The sequence below is a fragment of the Tachyglossus aculeatus genome, chromosome 17 (genome assembly GCF_015852505.1).
Source record: "Tachyglossus aculeatus isolate mTacAcu1 chromosome 17, mTacAcu1.pri, whole genome shotgun sequence".
NCBI classification, from domain to species: Eukaryota; Metazoa; Chordata; class Mammalia; order Monotremata; family Tachyglossidae; genus Tachyglossus; species Tachyglossus aculeatus.
Window position 1 is genome coordinate 18,253,280 of NC_052082.1, and position 18,756 is coordinate 18,272,035.

The 18,756-nt window shown below is 43.3% G+C and overlaps 1 protein-coding gene across 2 annotated transcripts in view; it reads right to left on the reverse strand.

Annotated features, from left to right (window-relative positions):
* Positions 1 to 18,756, reverse strand: part of FGF14 (fibroblast growth factor 14) — a 460,968-nt gene that overhangs the window by 127,171 nt on the left and 315,041 nt on the right. For both annotated transcript variants that reach the window (XM_038759851.1, XM_038759852.1), the window contains one exon: positions 5,768 to 5,878. In XM_038759851.1, the coding sequence (XP_038615779.1) occupies positions 5,768 to 5,878 (111 nt within the window). The remainder of the gene's footprint in view (positions 1 to 5,767; positions 5,879 to 18,756) is intronic.

An 18,756-nucleotide genomic window follows, 5' to 3' on the forward strand; every position in this document is an offset into this window, starting at 1 on the left:
TCACACAGCAAGCAATTGGCAAAACTGAGATTATAACCCAGGTCCTCTGAGTCCCAAGGCTGTGCTCTTTCCACTAGGCCATGCTGCTTCTTGGGCTAGACTGTGAGCCCGTTAAGGGACCGTCTCTATATGTTGCCAACTTGTACTTCCTAAGCGCTTAGTACAGTGCTCTGCACACAGTAAGCACTCAATAAATACGATTGAATGAATAAATGAATGAATGAATGCTAGGCTCCCCTCTCCAGTCTTATCTCTTGCTATTTTAGCCTAAAGCAGTTGGTTACTGGGCCACTTACAGATTGCAAAATAAGGCTGTACTGGCCTCAGCTAAAATGGGTTGTGCTATAGCCCACTTCTGTGACTGACTATATGATCAATTTAGATCCTTTGGCAGCTTGACATACTTTTTTGGTGTTCTTTTCCTCTTCCTCTCCCTCTCACACATTGGGTCACTAAATATCCATGGCCACCTCAGAGGATGGTAGCCTTCTTCTACCTATCTTCTGCAATGTATCCCTTTATCATTTTTGTTCCATTATTTGTTTTCAGTAAAATCAGCAAAACCTAGCAAAATGAGGACACTGATGTCCATTAGAAACTGTTTAGGTTCCAAAAGGTTGGTCAGGAGATTAATTCACAGAGATTTTGGGTGAGCTGCTCATTAGAAAAAAAATGCTGGGATGCAATAATGGACAATTCCCATGGAAAATATCCTGCACTGTTCCACACTTAATGGGTAGATACTAATTGCAGAAAATCAAAAACAGATCGGTTGTTGGAATCCCACCTGTCAAAAGTGCAGTGCTCTATGGAATCTATCAGTATTTGAAGTCCAGCTGTAGAAATTCAACCCTAATGTGCACGGCTCATAATTGCATCCATAGAGCACCCAAGACTTTGAATTGTTTTCCTTCCAAAATGTCTGCAGGTGCTTTCAAATTGTACTGCACAAACATAAACACTCACACACAAACCCACACCGCATGCTCCAATCTTTGCAGCTCTGTTCTGTGAGAAACCTAGTGGAAAGCACACAGGACTGGGAGTAAGGAGATCTGGGTTCTAAACCCAGCTCTGACACTTGCCTACAGTGTGACCTTGGTCAAGTCACTTAGTTTCTCTGTACCTCAGTTTTCTCATCTGTAGAATAAACACCTGTTTTGATTTTTTTGATGGCATTTATTAAGCGTGTACTATGTGCAAAGCACTGTTCTCTCTCCCACTCAGACTGTGAGCCCTATTGGTCCGGTTGATGATATGCTTGTACTGTATCTACACCGGTGCCTAGCATAGAATTTACCACATTAGAAGCGCTTACACAATACAACAATTATTACTGTTAACTACTTCGTTTAGTATTTTCATCATTTTGATGCTTGAAAATGCACCTTCTTCCACAGGCCTCCTCTACCTCTGCCAACTTCGATTTATGATTCTGTCCATGTAATAATAATAATAATGATGGCATTTATTAAGCGCTTACTATGTGCAAAGCAGTGTTCTAAGCACTGGGGAGGTTACAAGGTGATCAGGTTGCCCCCCATGGGGCTCACGGTCTTCAACCCCATTTTGCAGATGAGGGAACTGAGGCCCAGAGAAGTGAAGTGACTTGCCCAAAGTCACACAGCTGACAAGTGGTGAAGCTGGGATTTGAACCCCTGACCTCTGACTCCAAAGCCCGTGCTCTTTCCACTGAGCCACGCTGCTTCTCCAACAGTGTAACTGTCACTGGCCCTACTGAGGAACCCAAACAGTCTCTGGATCATCTATGGGCCTTACATTTGCCCCTCCTACACTCCAGGCTTGGGCAGAGCACCCTATGTCCCCATCACCCCACCCATCTCCCAACATTTCAAGTCTCTGAAGTGCTAATGGAGAGAAGAAGGGGAGAAGAGGTCTGCTGAGATGTGGCATGGAGGCTACCACAGGCATGGGAAGGAAAGTCCTAATCTACTTCATGTATGACCCCCTCGCTGGGGCTCCTCGTCTGTGATAGCACCCCTATCATCATCCCTCTGTCCTTCTTTAATAATAATAATAATAATAATGGCATTTATTAAGCGCTTACTATGTGCAAAGCACTGTCCTAAGCGCTGGGGAGGTTACAAGGTATTCAGGTTGTCCTACGGGAGGCTCACAGTCTTCATCCCCATTTTACAGATGAGGGAACTGAGGCCCAGAGAAGTTAATTGACTTGCCCAAAGTCACACAGCTGACAACTGGAGGAGCCGGGATTTGAACCCATGACCTCAGACTCCAAAGCCCGGGCTCTTTCCACTGAGCCACGCTGAGGGTGCACTGGCACCATGTGACTCATTCGCAAATGTGCAGTTGTCCCTGTGGGCTGCCGGGGCTCTTAGGAACAGCGCAGGGCCCAATTGCTGACCAATAATGGATCCTATCCTTGGTCAGCTTCAACCACCGGGAATAAGAATGTGCTAACTTCAGGCTACAATAGGATAGGGCCCCACAGTCCTGGAGCTTAGATTACAGAGAAGCAGCGTGGCTCAGTGGAAAGAGGACAGGCTTTAGAGTCGGAGGTCATGGGTTCAAATCCCAGCTCCGCCAATTGTCAGCTGTGTGACTTTGGGCAAGTCACTTCACTTCTCTGTGCCTCAGTTCCCTCATCTGCAAAATGGGGATGAAGACTGTGAGTACCACGTGGGACAACCTGGTCAACTTGTATCTACTCCAGTGTTAGAACAGTGCTTTGCACATAGTAAGCGCTTAGCAAATACCACCATTATTATTATTATGATGATGAAGGCCAAACACCCCCAGATAGGTGAGGATTATCCTTTCATGGCATTCCATGCCACCAAACAGTTGGCCTAAGAAGGGACCCAGAGGAGGCTGGTATTTTTGATGGGGTAACAGGAGAGATGGCTATGGTAGGGGCTTAACCACAAGGAGGAGGCAGAATTTAGGTCTCCTGCTCCTCTTCCTCCTCTTGGAGACAGGCCACTGGCCACAAATGGCACAAACGCTGCCAAGCTTGCCACTCACCCATTTCCCCTGTGACTCTCTCCTCTTTTCTTCCTTCTCTCTTTCCCCTTCTCCACCCTTCTCTATGGCCCCACTACTCTCCTAGCACCAGGAAACCCCACCCCTTTTTGGACTAAGGTGAGGTTTTCGGGTCACCATAGCTTTACATGTGTGTTGGTCAGGGGGAGGGGGTGGAACTTGAGGAAAGAAGGAGGGCAGCGTGCTCTCCAGCCTGTATTTAGGGCCAACAGAGATTAGGGGATCCTTTTCCACCACCCAAAATAGGGCCACTGAATTCCTTAAGATCTCCCTTTTTTGGTCTGTGAAGTATGAGGGGACATGAGCTCGTTATAGGCAGGGCTCTTCTCTCTTTATTGCCGTACTGTATTTTTCCAAGAACTTCGTACAGTGCTCAGCACACGGAAGCACTCAATAAATACAAGTGAATGAAGAATGGTAGTAGCAGTTATGACAGCAAAGCCCCAAGAGAATGCTGCTCCTCCTCTTCCCCTTCCACCCCTTTTCTCCATCCCCATTCACTGCTATGGGAGGCCTCCCAAATCTCGTGTCCCACAGATTTTGGGTGTGGGGAGAGCTCAGGGAAACCCCAGAAAACAGCTAACTGCAGCCACAGCCATGCAGAAAAAACAATGAATTCTACACTGTTGTGGCAGAGAACTAACTACTGAGGACTAGGGAAAGGATAATCTTGGCAACCCAGAGAGGAGCAGAGTGAGACTCCTTGAGGACAGGGAGCATCTCCATCAACTCTGCTATACTGTACTGCCCAATAAATAATATTGATCAACTGGTACATGTGTGTACATTTGTAAATGTATAAATGAAGTCTCTTGTCCTCCTTCCAATCTCTCATTCCTTCTTTCTCCCTCTTTCTGTCAGCCAGTTTTTCAGTCTGCCCTGCCTAATAGAACCTAATTCTTGGGGGGGGGGGGGGGGGGGGGGGGGCGGGGGGGCGGGCAAAGACCTACCCTAACTAATCAGCACTGGGGGAAAATTGCGATTTGAGCTGAGCTAAAAATCTTCATCTAAAAACCCCTAAATACTAAGAACACCAGGCTAGCAAGAAGAGCCTTGAAAGTTCAATGAAAAATGAAGGCTGGTTAAAAACCAGACTAGTCAACTCCTGGACTTCTGCCCTGCTCTTCTTCCCAAGCCTGAAAGGGAATTGATATGAATTCATTATGAAACCAATAGCTTTCCAAACACAAAGCCAGGAAAATAGGGGCATGTCAGGAAAAATTTGGAAAATACACTAATTGTGGTATTTATTAGGCACTAACTATATGTCAAGCACTCCACTAAATGCTGGGGTAGATACAAGATCATCAAGTCAGACAAGTCCCTGTGCCAAATGGGCCTCACAGTTTAAGAGGGAGGTAGAACAGGTCCTCTGACTCCCAGTGGAAAGAACCCAAGCCCTAGGAGTGAGAAGACATGGGTTCTAATTCTGGTTTTGCCACTTGCCTGCTATATGACATTGGGCAAGTCACTTAACTTCTCTGGGCCTCAGTTTCCTCATCTATACAATGGGGACTAAATACCTATTCTCCTGCCCCCTTTGACCGTGATCCTGATATGTCCAACCTGACTGTCCTGAATGTACCCAAATGCTTAGCACAGTTCTTTGCACATAATAAGCACCACAATTATTATTATCATCATTGCTCTCAAGCTTAAGGTACACTGAATCCAATTTATTTAGCTGGGGCATGAAACACCGGAATGAAAGCCAGTAGTTTCACAGTCTTAAATGGCAGCAGAGTCAGTTACTCTCCACCAACCATAAACCAAGACTGCTCAAACAGAGCAAGGGAAAGAAACACATAGAAATCAGCCCATTATGGAGAACTAGAAATACTCACAAGTAGCAGCATAGAAAAGCTATGTCCAAAGCAGTGGAAAGATGAAGAGATACATACACTTTACCCATCGAATATTTCTTGCTCTTAATCAAAAATGTTTACATATTATAAACGCTGCACAAAACAACATAGTAAAACAGTGTATAGTATCTTTGAAGACACACAGTTCATAAATAAATATCATCAGATCTCAGGACTAAAGCAAAAATCGATACCTTTCAACTCTTTTCACTTTCCACAATCAATTCAGTGCTATTTTGTTAAAACTGTGGGGCTGCTATATTAATTTACAATGAAAATTAATAGAATTTGCCACTGAAATTATTTGTTCAATTTGGAGGCAATGTTCTGACTTAAAATGAACTAATACCTTGCATAATATAAAAACCAATTTAACAGGATATAACTAATAAAATTTATTTGGATTTAGTGTTTCTTGGATATAGCTCAACTACCACTCCCAAATATTGAATTTTCAAAGCCATCTTCCCTAGCAAAATGCTTCATAATGTGGCCAGAGAAAACAGTGTGTTGAAAGTAAAGGTTTTACTATCACAGTTTCATTCAAATAGGTAACCGCACTGGCTAATTCTTTCTGAAAAGTGGATTCAAACGAATTATTTCAAGAGGGGCATGTTAATCATTTGAGTGAGAAACAGAAATGCCATCAGCTTCCCCAGTGAATGGGGCTGCATTCCCCCACCCATCCTACCATTCAGAATTGTGAGAAAAAGAAAAGAACGTGCTGATGGGGCCACATCAGCAGAATCGTTAGTGTTTCTCAACGCATCCGACTGTGCTCCTAATTTATTTGAACCTTGCCACGTCTCGGTATCCAAATGATAAAATCTATGAGCTGGGTCTTCGGTTAAAGCCAATGGCCTGCAGTGGTCACTTACTAGAATTACTGCTGTCATCCTTGGTTCCATCGAGAGTTCCATCAGGGTGCATTTGCAAGTAGTAGCCTTGCCTGCAATACAACCTTGTCACTATGCCCTTGAGCTGGGGATCTGAAAGGCAAACATATTTTGTCATAAGCCTCAAAGCGTTTTCATGTGTCACTTCAGTTCTCAGTCTGGTTGCAGGGCGTTTCTGTGGACGTAGCATAGCACAGTCACTACTCTACCAAACTGAGGATTTTCCTAGCGGGAGAGCAAAACGAAATGTGAATTTAAACCCTCTAATGCAAGGAACCAGAGCCCACATCTTGCACCCGGGAGACCCCCTATGTAAAAATTGGAACAATGTCCTTTGTAGTTCATTTAGCTGCCATTTAAGTTGGAAATTTTGGGCGTGGGAATCTAAAGTGTTTTCTGATTACTCTGGGTGCAAATGACCTTCTCTAATAACAGAACTTCATATTGTAAATTTTAAATCGGAAAAATGTTTCATTAGAAAGTTAAGGGTTTTTTATTAGAAATGAGTGAATGTCTGCTCCCTTATGTGCCAATAGGAAGGAAATGGGCATGAATTAGTATCTTTGGTATTTTCAGAGTTTGCTCTAATTAAAGAAATGATCTTCTACCATAATTACTGTGAGTGGCTGCAAAGGGATATTCAGAATCAAGCTAAGAGCATCATCTGCCTACTTGTGAAAATGAATCCCTATTGACATTATTCTCTGACAGCCATAACATGAATATTAGTTGGAAAAATGAAGAATACTTCTCCAGCTGAAATTACAGATAGTCATAAAAGGATGAAATGATGCCTAGGTAAATTTACATCAATTACATAAAAGGAGGGAAACAGGTGTGATGGAATTCTTGGTTTACAAATGGATTATGGGAGAAGCAGCTTGGGGTGAAAAGCAGCATGGAATAATAACAATAATAATAATAATGGCATTTGTTAAGTGCATACTATGTGCAAAGCACTGTTCTAAGCACTGGGGGGATACAAGGTGATCAGGTTGTCCCACGTGGGGCTCACAGTCTTAATCCCCATTTCACAGATGAGGTAACTGAGGCTCAGAAAAGTCAAGTGACTTGCCCAAGGTCACATAGCAGACATGTGGCAGGTCCAGGATTTGAACCCATGGTCTCTGACTCCAAAGCCCGTGTTCTTTCCACTGGCATAGTGGATAGAGCACAGGCCTGAGAGTCAGAAGGTCACGGGTTCTAATTCTGTCTCTGCACTTGTCTGTTGTGTGACCTTGGGCAAGTCACTTCACCTCTCTGGGCCTCAGTTACCTCATCTCTAAAATGGGCCCCGTGAGACAGAGACTGTATCCAACCCAGTGCTTAACATAGTGCCTGGCACACAGTAAGCGCTTAACAAATACCATAATTGTTACTATCATTTATTAGGTCCTTGAATAACACCTGATTTAAAGCCTTATATCCCAAGTCACCCAGTGTACCAGAACCAGATGTTATCTGGAACACTTAAAGGAAGCCTTGATTCTGACCAAACCAAGTGGATATTACCTGGTTACTTCCCAAGCTAGTACTGACTGGAGGATCATGGTTTCCTATGCTCAGGTAACAGATGTTTTACTCTCTCCACAACAACAAACTGAGTCACATGCCACTGGTAGGTATTAAACACTTATTAGGTGCCAGATATCTGTGTTACTGTGAATCACGGAAAAGGAAACATTCTGTGAAGTCAGATTATTCAAATCAGATGAGACATTTTCATTAACGAACAATAGAGCACTGAACCGACCCAGGTGTAATGATTGCTTCAAATTACTTGGAATAAACTGACATTGGATTCACAAGAATCTTTTGGAGCTGCTGAACCCAAATACGAATCAGAGTTACTCCTACCAAAGTCTCAAGAAAACCTAATGCGAAATGAAGAACAGCAGGAATTTTAAACTACCGCTCTTCTGCTTCCCATTTTTCCCTAAGGCTTTCTTCCTGGCTGGCCCAAGGCCCGTGGCAAACTTTGCCATTTGGATTTAGCCTGGCGCCACAAGCATGTAAAAAGACTGACAAAAAATTCAAGACTTCGCCCTCATCGTAAAGAGAATAGCTGTGTCTGGAAGCCCAATTTTGGTGGGGAATTTAGAAATGATGTGGTTGGTTGCTCCAGCTGGATGATTCAGGGCAGAAAGTCTACTTTGGGAGCTCCGTTGATTTGTTGGCAACTGGGAAAGTGAAACAGATAAATGTTCACACATCATCTGTTCTCAGGCTCAGCAGCCTGCTAGAAGGCTAGGCTGGTCCAAGTGGTGCGATGGAAACACCCTCGGGCAAGTCTGGTTAATTAATTAATTAATGGTGACATTTGTTCATTCATTCATTCCATCGTATTTATTGAGTGCTTACTGTGTGCAGAACACTGTACTAAGCGCTTGGGAAGTACAAGTCATTTGTTAAGCGCTTACTACATGCCAAGCACTGTTCTAAGCGCTGGGGTAGATACAATAATAATAATAATAATGATAATAATAATGATGGTTTTTGTTAAGCGCTTACTATGTGCAAAGCACTGTTCTAAGCGCTGGGGAGGTTACAAGGTGATCAGATTGTCCCAAGGGGAGCTCACAGTTTTAATTCCCATTTTACAGATGAGGTAACTGAGGCACAGAGAAGTGAAGTGACTTGCCCAAAGTCACACAGTGGTAATCAGGTTGTCCCACGTGAGGCTCACAGTCAATCCTGCGGAAGAATCATTACTTTTTTCTTCTGGACTGTGAGCCCACTGTTAGGTAGGGACCGTCTCTATATGTTGCCAACTTGTACTTCCCAAGCGCTTAGTACAGTGCTCTGCACACAGTAAGCGCTCCATAAATACGATTGAATGAATGAATGAATCACCATTTTACAGATGGGGTAACTGAGGCACAGAGAAGTTAAGTGACTTGACCAAAGTCACACAACTGACAAGTGGCGGAGCCGGGATTAGAACCCACGACCTCTGACTCCCAAGCCCGGGCTCTTTCAACTTAGCCACGCTGCTTGAAAACTGGAAAAAGAACAGAAGGGAAGGAAAGGCCAGGAAACACTATATGATCCAGAGTGGTTTGCCTTTACCTCCTAAAGGTCCCCGGGACCATCTGGGAGGAGTTTGCCTCTTCTGCCAGTAGTGAAAGGGATCCACCCAGCTCTGCAGGGAGCAGAGGTTTCCTCAGAGATGACACTAAGGATAGCCTCAAAATAATAATAATAATAATGATAATTAATAAAGGAGGCATCTGGTAGGAACTGAAGCAGCGTGGCTCAGTTGAAAGAGCCCGGGCTTGGGAGTCTGAGGTCATGGGTTCTAATCCTGGCTCTGTCACTTGTCAGTTGTGTGACTTTGGTCAAGTCACTTAACTTCTCTGTGCCTCAGTTCCCTCTTCTGTCAAATGGGGATGAAGACTGCGAGCTCCCCCATTGGGCAACCTGATCACCTTGTAACCTGCGCAGCGCTTAGAACAGTGCTTTGCACATAGTAAGTGCTTAATCAAAGCCCTATTGAGAGCTCACCTCATCCAGGAGGCCTTCCCAGACTGAGCCCTCTCCTTCCCCTCCCCATCCCCCCACCTCACCTCCTTCCCCTCCCCACAGCACCTGTATATATGTATATATGTTTGTACGTATTTATTACTCTATTTATTTTATTTGTACATATTTATCCTATTTATTTTATTTTGTTAATATGTTTTGTTTTGTTGTCTGTCTCCCCCTTCTAGACTGTGAGCCTGCTGTTGGGTAGGAACCATCTCTATAACTTGTACTTCCCAAGCACTTAGTACAGTACTCTGCATACAAGAGCTCAATAAATACAATTGAATGAATGAATGAATAAATGCCATTACTATTATTATTATGTGCCAAATACCATACTAAGCGTGAGGGTGGATGCAAGATAATCAGGGCGGGAGCAGTCCCTGTCCCATACATGATTTACTAAGAAGGAGGGAGACCAGGAATTGAATCCTCAGTTCCTAGATGAGCAAAAGGAGGCACAGAGAAACTAAGTGACTTGCCCAAGGTTACACAGAAGGCAAGAAGCAGAAATAGGATTAGAACCCAGTTCTCCAGACTCCCATGCCCAAACCTTGGCCACTAAGGCCAGTTACTTCCTAGCTGTGCTGTTTTGATCCTGGCTGACAGCTGGCATGTACTCCTTTGCTCCCTGATCAGTTCCAGCCTAGAATTCTGCTATTTTCCATGTGATGGAGATGTCTCTTTTGGCAGAAAAGTGGTCTAAAGAGATAGGCTACTCCAGCCTGCTTTCTCAGTGGCTCTCCCTGTTCTGTTTCTCCAAAATTCCTGTCAACTGCCTTATAGTCACCTTTCCCTCTGCCCTTTAGCAGCCAACATCCCAACCTGAACTCCAATCACCCCACCCCCTGCCCGAAACTCTGATTTGACTCGAACTAATTCCTTGTAAAATCCACAAAGGTGTTTACATGGAGCGTATACCAACTGCTCTGTAGAGGCTTCCTCATGAGGATACACTGAAAGGGCGAGATTAAAGATTGAAAGGGAGAGATTAAAGCTGAGGAGAAACATGATTGAAGTCAATTTAATCACAAAGGGCCTGGACAAGGCAAATATAGAAAGGTTGCTCACCAAATCCCACAGCACTCTCGGCTGCTGAGGGAGCAGCTCTTGAATTTGATGGGAGTAGGAACCAAACAAAGAAAGTGAAACACTTCTTCATATAGGTGATAGAAAATATAGGGAATTCATACCCACACGAAGTTGGACAGTCCAATATATCGGTAGGTTCAAGAAGGGTTTGGATACACTAATGGATGATAGCTCTAAATTGGATTTCTAGAAGGCACAGTGTAAAAGATTAACAAATACCACAATTATTCCTATTTTCAGAAGAGAGGTTAGGGATATCAGGTGGCCCACTTCTAAGCATGAGGATGGATGTCCAGAGGTGTAACACTGTGTAAACGATGTGGGTGTGTTTTGCTTGGCACACAGTAAGTGCTTAATAAATGTGATTGAATGAATGAATGAATAAGAGCTTATTTGGTTTTGAGCCCCCTCCTTCCTCTCCCCCTCCTTCCCCTCTCCATGCCCCCCACCTTACTTCCTTCCCCTCCCCATAGCACCTGTATATATGTTTGTATGTATTTATTACTCTATTTTATTTGTACATATTTATTCTATTTATTTTATTTTATTAATATGTCTTGGTTTGTTCTCTGTCTCCCCCTTCGAGACTGTGAGCCCACTGTTGGGTAGGGACCATCTCTATATGTTGCCAACTTGTACTTCCCAAGTGCTTAGTACAGTGCTCTGCACACAGTAAGCGCTCAATAAATATGACTGAACGAATGAATGAATGAATGTGCCTGGGGAGCCTATCAAATATACCAATCCCTAATAGAAGGGGTTGAAATTACAATTGAACGTGGAGCCATGTCCCTTATGATTGACATATGCCAGTCATATGATGCCATCTGATGTCCTCCCAGATGCACTTCCCATCACTGCCACCTATACGCATCTTTGACGGAGGCTCGGTAACAGAGGCTCTGCCGGGCCTGTCTGGGGGGGCCTTTTCCCTAGCCCCCCGCTTTAGGGGTCAGCTCTGGAGGAGGATCCCAGGCAGACTGTCCCCTGGCCCACACCACAGGGGAGGTCAGATCTGGAGGAAGATTCTGAGCAACCTATCCACTGGCTCACACCATAAGGGGGTCAGTTCCAGAGGAGGCCTTGGGCAGCTCCAGGTCTTCCTTTGGAGCTGACTCCCTTCCATCTCCACGCTGTGGTGGGGGAAGGAGGAGGAGGCTGCCCAGGATCATCCTCCTCCGGAAGGATCGGAGCCAGGCTGCAAAAGAGGGAGAAGAGGATTCACGGGAAGTCCCACCTCCCTTTTCACCAGTGTCAACCCCGGGTCGCAAGATCAGGTGGCCCTTTAATTTAAATGATGGAGTCAACGGATGAGGAGCTAATACAAGCAGCTCGTTTATTGGATCACCTTGAAGGATGTCGCCTGTCTTAGAGCAAAATGCACCAATCCATTTTGGAACCGCTACAGTCACAGTTCCTCCAGCTACCCTGATGCTGCTTTCAGAGTTATACTCCTGGACTGGATAACCCGATAGTTCAAACCAATAATTGCATTGCCATTGCTCCAGCACTTCTTTATTCCAATTTATTGCCACAGGAAAAAAAAAAAATGTACCCTGGGAGAGAATACATATGTGGGAATTAGCGGTATATATTAGGGAATGGAGAAGCAGCTTGGCTTAATGGAAAGAGCACGGGCTTTGGAGTCAGAGGTCATGGGTTCAAATCCCGGCTCCGCCACTTGTCAGCTGTGTGGTTTTGGGAAAGTCACAACTTCTCTGGGCCTCAGTTACCTCATCTGTAAAATGGGGATTAAGACTGTGAGCCCCCGTGGGACAACCTGATCGCCTTGTAACCTCCCCAGTGCTTAGAACAGTGCTTTGCACATAGTAAGCACTTAATAAGTGCCATTATTATTATTATTCTCTGAGCCTCAGTTACCTCATCTGTAAAATGGGGATTAAGAGTGTGAGCCCTAGACTGAGCCCATCTTCTAGACTGTGAGCCCATTGTTGGGTAGGAATTGTCTCTGTTGCTGAATTGCACTTTCCAAGCGCTTAGTATGGTGCTCTGCACACAGTAAGTGCTCAATAAATGCAACTGAATTGAATATGTGGGACAGGGACTGTGTCAAACCTGACTAACTTGTATCTACCCCAGGGTTTAAAACAGTGCTTGGCACATAGTAAACACTTACAAGTACCATTATTATTATTATTTTTGTGAATAGAAACTGCAGATACAATCAACTACTCTGCTCATTCACCTCCAACCTCAACACCCTGGGATGCATAACTCCCCCCAATACCCACCCAGACTTTAGCTCCTCCCCAGAATCAGCCACTTGCCCAGAGCTCTTCCCAAAGTTAGCTCAGGGTTTATCCCTTGCTCAGATCCTGGGGCTGCTGGAAAACAGTGGACTCTAAGGTCCAGCATTTCTATTCTACCCTAACACCCCAGATCTGTTTGTTCCACTCTGGTTCTTCCATTGGATAGACAGTGAAGGACTCCCTATTCTTTTGCAACCACTAAAGAAATATTCCTTAAAATGCTTACACCCTAGATGGAAACCATTAAATTTCTTCAATGATGAAATATTTAGGCATGATGTGTCTTTTTTTAAAAACACTAAACCTTAACCTAACATAGATAGCATATTTAATGTACTTAGGAAAGATGAAGACATATCTTCCCTCTCTCTCCCCATCTTACTTCCCTTTGTTCTGCTTTCTTTATTCAAGATGTATTCATTTTGCAACCATATTTAACTCTAAAATGTATTGAGGGCACATTTGGTGTGAAAGACTTTACACTAAAGAGCAGTGGTACTGTATTTGTAAAAATGAAAAATAATGAAAGCTAATGTGCTTCATTATCAAGGTAAAAAAAGAAAACATTTCATAATGGATTACCTTCAACCCCACCGCTTAAACAAATGCAAATCAGTCCCAGTGCCTCTAGCTACAGAAAAAGGAGGCATTTTAAATTAAAACAATCACTGCCTCAGAAGTGTTCAGTTAAAGTCAATCACTGTCATAAATAGTTCACACCTAGCCTGCTGATTAACAACAGTAAAATTAGGTTAGCCCATCAAAATTACACTTTAATGACCCTTCTCTAACAACTTTCTTGCCTGCTTTAAATAAAGCACTAAATAAATGACAATCCTCTCAATAGTTTCTTCTAAATGAACAAAATGGGGAAATGTATGTCTTAAAGAACCTATTCCTTATCAACTACGGAAAATCTCACTTCCCAGATGAGACCTTTGTGTTTAAATCACATATGTGGCTCTTTTGGGCACTCCACTAGCCCAGTAAATAAATGGTATTCACTGAGTGCTTACTGTGTGCAGACCATTGTACTAAGTGCTTGGAACACATCATCATAGACCAATCAATCATATTTATTGAGCACTTATTTCATGCAGAGCACTCTATTAAGCACTTGGGGGAATATAACAGAGTTGGTACACAAGCTACCAACAGAACAGAACTCCTTATCTTCCCTCCTAACCCTGAATTTCTCATCACTGTAAACAGCACTACTACCCTTCCTGTTTCACAAACCCATAATCTTGGTGTTATCTTTGACTCCTCTCTCCCATTCAACCCACATATTCAATCCCCCATTAAATCCTGTTGGTTCCACCTTCACAGCATCGCTAAAATCCTCCCTTTCCTCTCTATCCAGACTGCTACCACATTAATACAATCACTTATCCTCTCCTGTCTTGATTATTGTATTAGCCCCTTTGTTGATCTCCAAGCCTCCTGCTTCTCTCCACTCCAGTCCATAAGGTGAGGTAGAAGGGGACAAGGTGATTGAGTTCTTTAAAAACAAAGGTGAGGAGTTTTTGTTTGATATGGAGTTGGATGGGCAAACCACTAGAGTTTCTTGAGGAGGTGGGAAACATGTCCTGAAAGCTTTTAGAGAAAAATGATCCAGACTCCTTAAGCGCTAGGATAGATATAAGCTAATCAGGTTGGACACAGCCCCTGTCCCACATAGGGCTCACAGTCTTAGTCCACACGTTACAAATAAGGTAAGGTAAGTCCACACAAGGTACAAATAAGGAGGCAGAGAGAGGTTAAGTGACTTGCCCAAGGGCACACAGCACATAGAAGCCTGAAAAAGAACTTTAAATTCATTTATTATCATCTATCCTGATCCTCACAATGTGAAAAACTATATTGTGATTTGGGAACAGGCTGGAGAGGCTGACATTGCTAAGTGGGTCATTGGTAAGTGGGAATGAGAATGGTTCAGATGAAGTAGGGGAAATACCATTGAGGGAGGTGGGTACTCATAGATCTTTTTTTTTTAAAGAGAATTTAGTTTTACCACAACCCCCACCTCCCAGTCCGTAGATTTTCACTTCTGTAATCCCCACTAGCTCCAGTCCAACCTCCAGGATTGATTAATCAATAGTATTCATGTAGCATGAATGTGTGCAGAGAACTGTACTAAGCATTTCATTCAATTCAATCATATTTATTAAGCACTTACTGTGTGCAAAGCACTGCACTACACGCTTATACTTGGGAGAGTGCAATACAACAGAGTTGATAGACACCTTTCCTGACCACCTGGTATTTACAGTCTAGAGAGGAGCTTAAGTCTAGATACCCTCTAACGGCAAACATTGATCTCCTTAGAACTGGGGTCTGTGCAGATGACATTGGTTTGGTAAAAGTGGGCGGGTCAATAAGACACCCAGATTATTTCATTAAATTTCATCTACATTTTAATTTATGATACACTCTAAAAGGTTCCTTTGGAAACAGTATATAGCATATTATGTGCATAGTTCAATAGGACAATGATAGTATAATTCATTTCTTAAGTATCAGGGCTTGAACCAAGGCCAGTGTGTGATTTTTACGTCCAAGGAAGCTTTATCCATAATTTAGAGTGGCAGGGGTCCTTATGTTGCTACTAACTTCATTTACTCCTTGCCAGAATGCATAAACGCGGAGGAGAAGAAAGGCAATATTCTGTCTAGTTATATATTCTTTGGCATCACTCTCCTCTGGTTTTGGCATCCTCTTAGACTACAATGCATTACACATGTTCTCCCTTCCTGTAATACTATAGCATGTCCATTGTATGGACTATTGAAAGAAAATAGTCTCATTACTTTCAGGAGCTTTCCCTTTTCCTGCTGGGAAGTGGCGTGGCTCAGTGGAAAGAGCACGGGCTTTGGAGTCAGAGGACAGCGGTTCAAATCCCGGCTCTGCCGCTTGTCAGCTGTGTGACCTTGGGCAAGTCACTTAACTTCTCTAGGCCTCAGTTACCTCACCTGTAAAATGGGGATTAAGACTGTGAGCCCCACGTGGGACAATCTGATCACCTTGTAAACTCCCCAGTGTTGAACAGTGCTTTGCACATAGTAACCACTTAATAAATGTCATTATTATTATTATTATTACTACTACTAATAATAAAAACTGTCAAGAAGAGATAAAATCAATTAATGGTATTTACTGAGCACTTACTGTATTCAGAGTACTGTACTAAACGATTGTAAAAAAAAAAAATAAGGCATTAATGAGTGATGTCACCTTGAAGATTTTGTTGCTCCAGCAGTTACAGATTTTCTAACACTGACATTAGGGAGAAAATAGAATCTGAAAGCATTCTCTACTCACGATTTACCTAAGGCTATTTATTTTACAATAGAGAGATGTAAATGCTTACATTTACCATTCTTAAGCAGATTCTAATCACACATTTTGTCTTAGCATTTTAGTTCACATTTCTGGTATGTTTATGTAACTCAATGAGCTCTACAACAAATAAGATTTCAGAAATACTTTCAAAAGATTCCATGATTCTCTGAATTTTCCTCAGCATTTTTCCAGGTCCATGAAAGCAGGAAGCAGGGGATTAAATCACGTAAGAAAGCTGACTTTTGAACAGCATGCCTCTGATTGAATCTGCATTTCTGTGCCCCATATTTCCCCAGCTTACAGCTGCTCTGCTGCCCTTCAACCTTTGCTTCTGCGAGTTGAAGGTCAAATGCCAAAACGCTAGTCATACACCGTTGTGTGCCAGTCACATTGCAGCTTCTAAAAGCTGCCTTTATCTTTAAGGGGCATTCCCTTTACTACATTCTGATCCACCCAGCTACACATTTTCACACTTGTATGGAAATGAGCAACATTATAAAATCACTCTGTGGCCTATTTTCATTTTCTTTCTCTAAACCTATTCCTGGTAAGCTTGTTTCGATGAATTCGGGAACAGGCGATAGAGGACAGAATGAAATACGTTTCCTCATAATATCTGCAGGCAAATGACATTGGTACTAAAGCTCCAACATTAAAAGCAGTTTACATGATTGAAAAATAACGCAAACCAGCGTGCAGCACTAAGCCTGGTTCCCTGATCCACATTTAACAAATAAAGTAATTGTTTTCTGGAAATCCTGTAACGATGTTTGGCTTGGGCTACCTAATTAGTTCAAACTACTGACAACCATGATGTAGTTGAGACACAACGTGGGCTTCTGAGCCCCCTGTGGGACAACCTGATTACCTTGTAACCTCCCCAGCGCTTAGAACAGTGCTTTGCACATAGTAAGCGATTAACAAATACCATCATTCATTCATTCAATTGTATTTATTGAGCGCTTACTGTGTGCAGAGCACTGTACTAAGCGCTTGGGAAGTACAAGTTGGCACCATTTAGAGACGGTCCCTACCCAACAGCGGGCTCACAGTCTAGAAGGGGGAGACAGACAACAAAACAAAACATGTGGACAGGTCAGGTTGTCAAAATAAATAGAATTAAAGCTAAATGCCTTCAATTCTCCAGTCCATTTTACCCTCAAAGGTAAGAACTGTGTCTTACACTGCAGTGTGGCTCAGTGGAAAGAGCACAGGCTTTGGAGTCAGAGGTTGTGGGTTCAAATCCGGGCTCTACCCCTTGTCAGCTGTGTGCGTTTGGGCAAGTCACAACTTCTCTGTGCCTCAGTTACCTCATCTGTAAAATAGGGATGATGATGATGATGATGATTATAATTATTATTATTATTATCTGCCAACACCTTCAGCTCTCTGAGGCAACTGTCGCTGTGTGTGAACCCTCACAAAGTGAGGCCTTGTTCTTATGCTGGTCGGGGAGGAGATGTGTCAAAGGACATAGTGGGAATGGTCCCCACTGTAACCCTCTCCCCCAACGCGGGACTACCCAATCCAACCCAAACTACAGAATATTCCTCTGGAAATTCCGTGAAACCTATGCCTTCAGTTCTCCAATCCATTCTATCCTCAAAGGTAAGAACTGTGTCTTATACTGCAGCGTGGCTCAGTGGAAAGAGCACAAGCTTTGGAGTCAGAGGTGGGGGGTTCAAATCCCAGCTCCACCACCTGTCAGCTGTGTGAGTTTGGGCAAGTCACTTAACTTCTCTAGGCCTCAGTTCCCTCATCTGTAAAATGGGGAATAAGACTGTGAGCCCCAGGTGGAACAACCTGATCACCTTGTAGAACAGTGCTTTGCAAATAGTAAGCACTTAATAAACACCATTCATTCATTCATTCAATTGTATTTATTGAGCGCTTACTGTGTGCAGAGCACTGTACTAAGCGCTTGGGAAGTACAAGTCAGCAACATAAAGAGACGGTTCCTACCCAACAACGGGCTCACAGTCTAGAAGGGGGAGACAGACAACAAAACAAAACATGTAGATGGGTCAAAATCGTCAGAACAAATAGAATTAAAGCTATATGCACATCATTAACAAAATAAAAAGAATAGTAAATATGTACTAAACCTTTTCCAATGGCTGTTAACACTGTCCAAATATTTCCCAACATAGTGTTGTGATGACCCAGCCAAGAGGAAAAAGTCTCAACTGTATCTTCAACGCAGTCTTATCGAAGTCTCAAATATGATGCAGAAAGAAATATTTGATACCACCAGCATCTGAATCTTCCTTGTCCCATAGCAGGGCATAATTATTAAATGTTCCCAAGAGTCTAGTTCATTGCTCTACACACATAGATGTTCCACCACTACTGATGGTGATCATGAAAGTGATGATGAGACTATGTGGGTTAAACCTAGGAAAGCATCTTCAGATGCCCTGCTGGCAGATAGCCGGTTCAGTGCCAAAGGCTAAACCCAATTTCCAGGACAAATGACTCTAGCAGAACCATACTGCTTACATTTGAATGGAGTGAGGGTGGGTAGCCTAGTGGATAGAGCACAGGTCTGACAGTCAAAAAGTCTAATCCCTGTTCTGCCACCTGTCTGCCGTCACCTCACTTCTCTGGACCTCAGTTACCTCATCTGTAAAATGGAGATTGAAACCGTGAACCCCACATGGGACAGGGACTGTGTCCAACCTGATTTGCTTGTATCCACCCCAGAATTTAGTACAGTGCCTGGCACACAGTAAGAGCTTAACA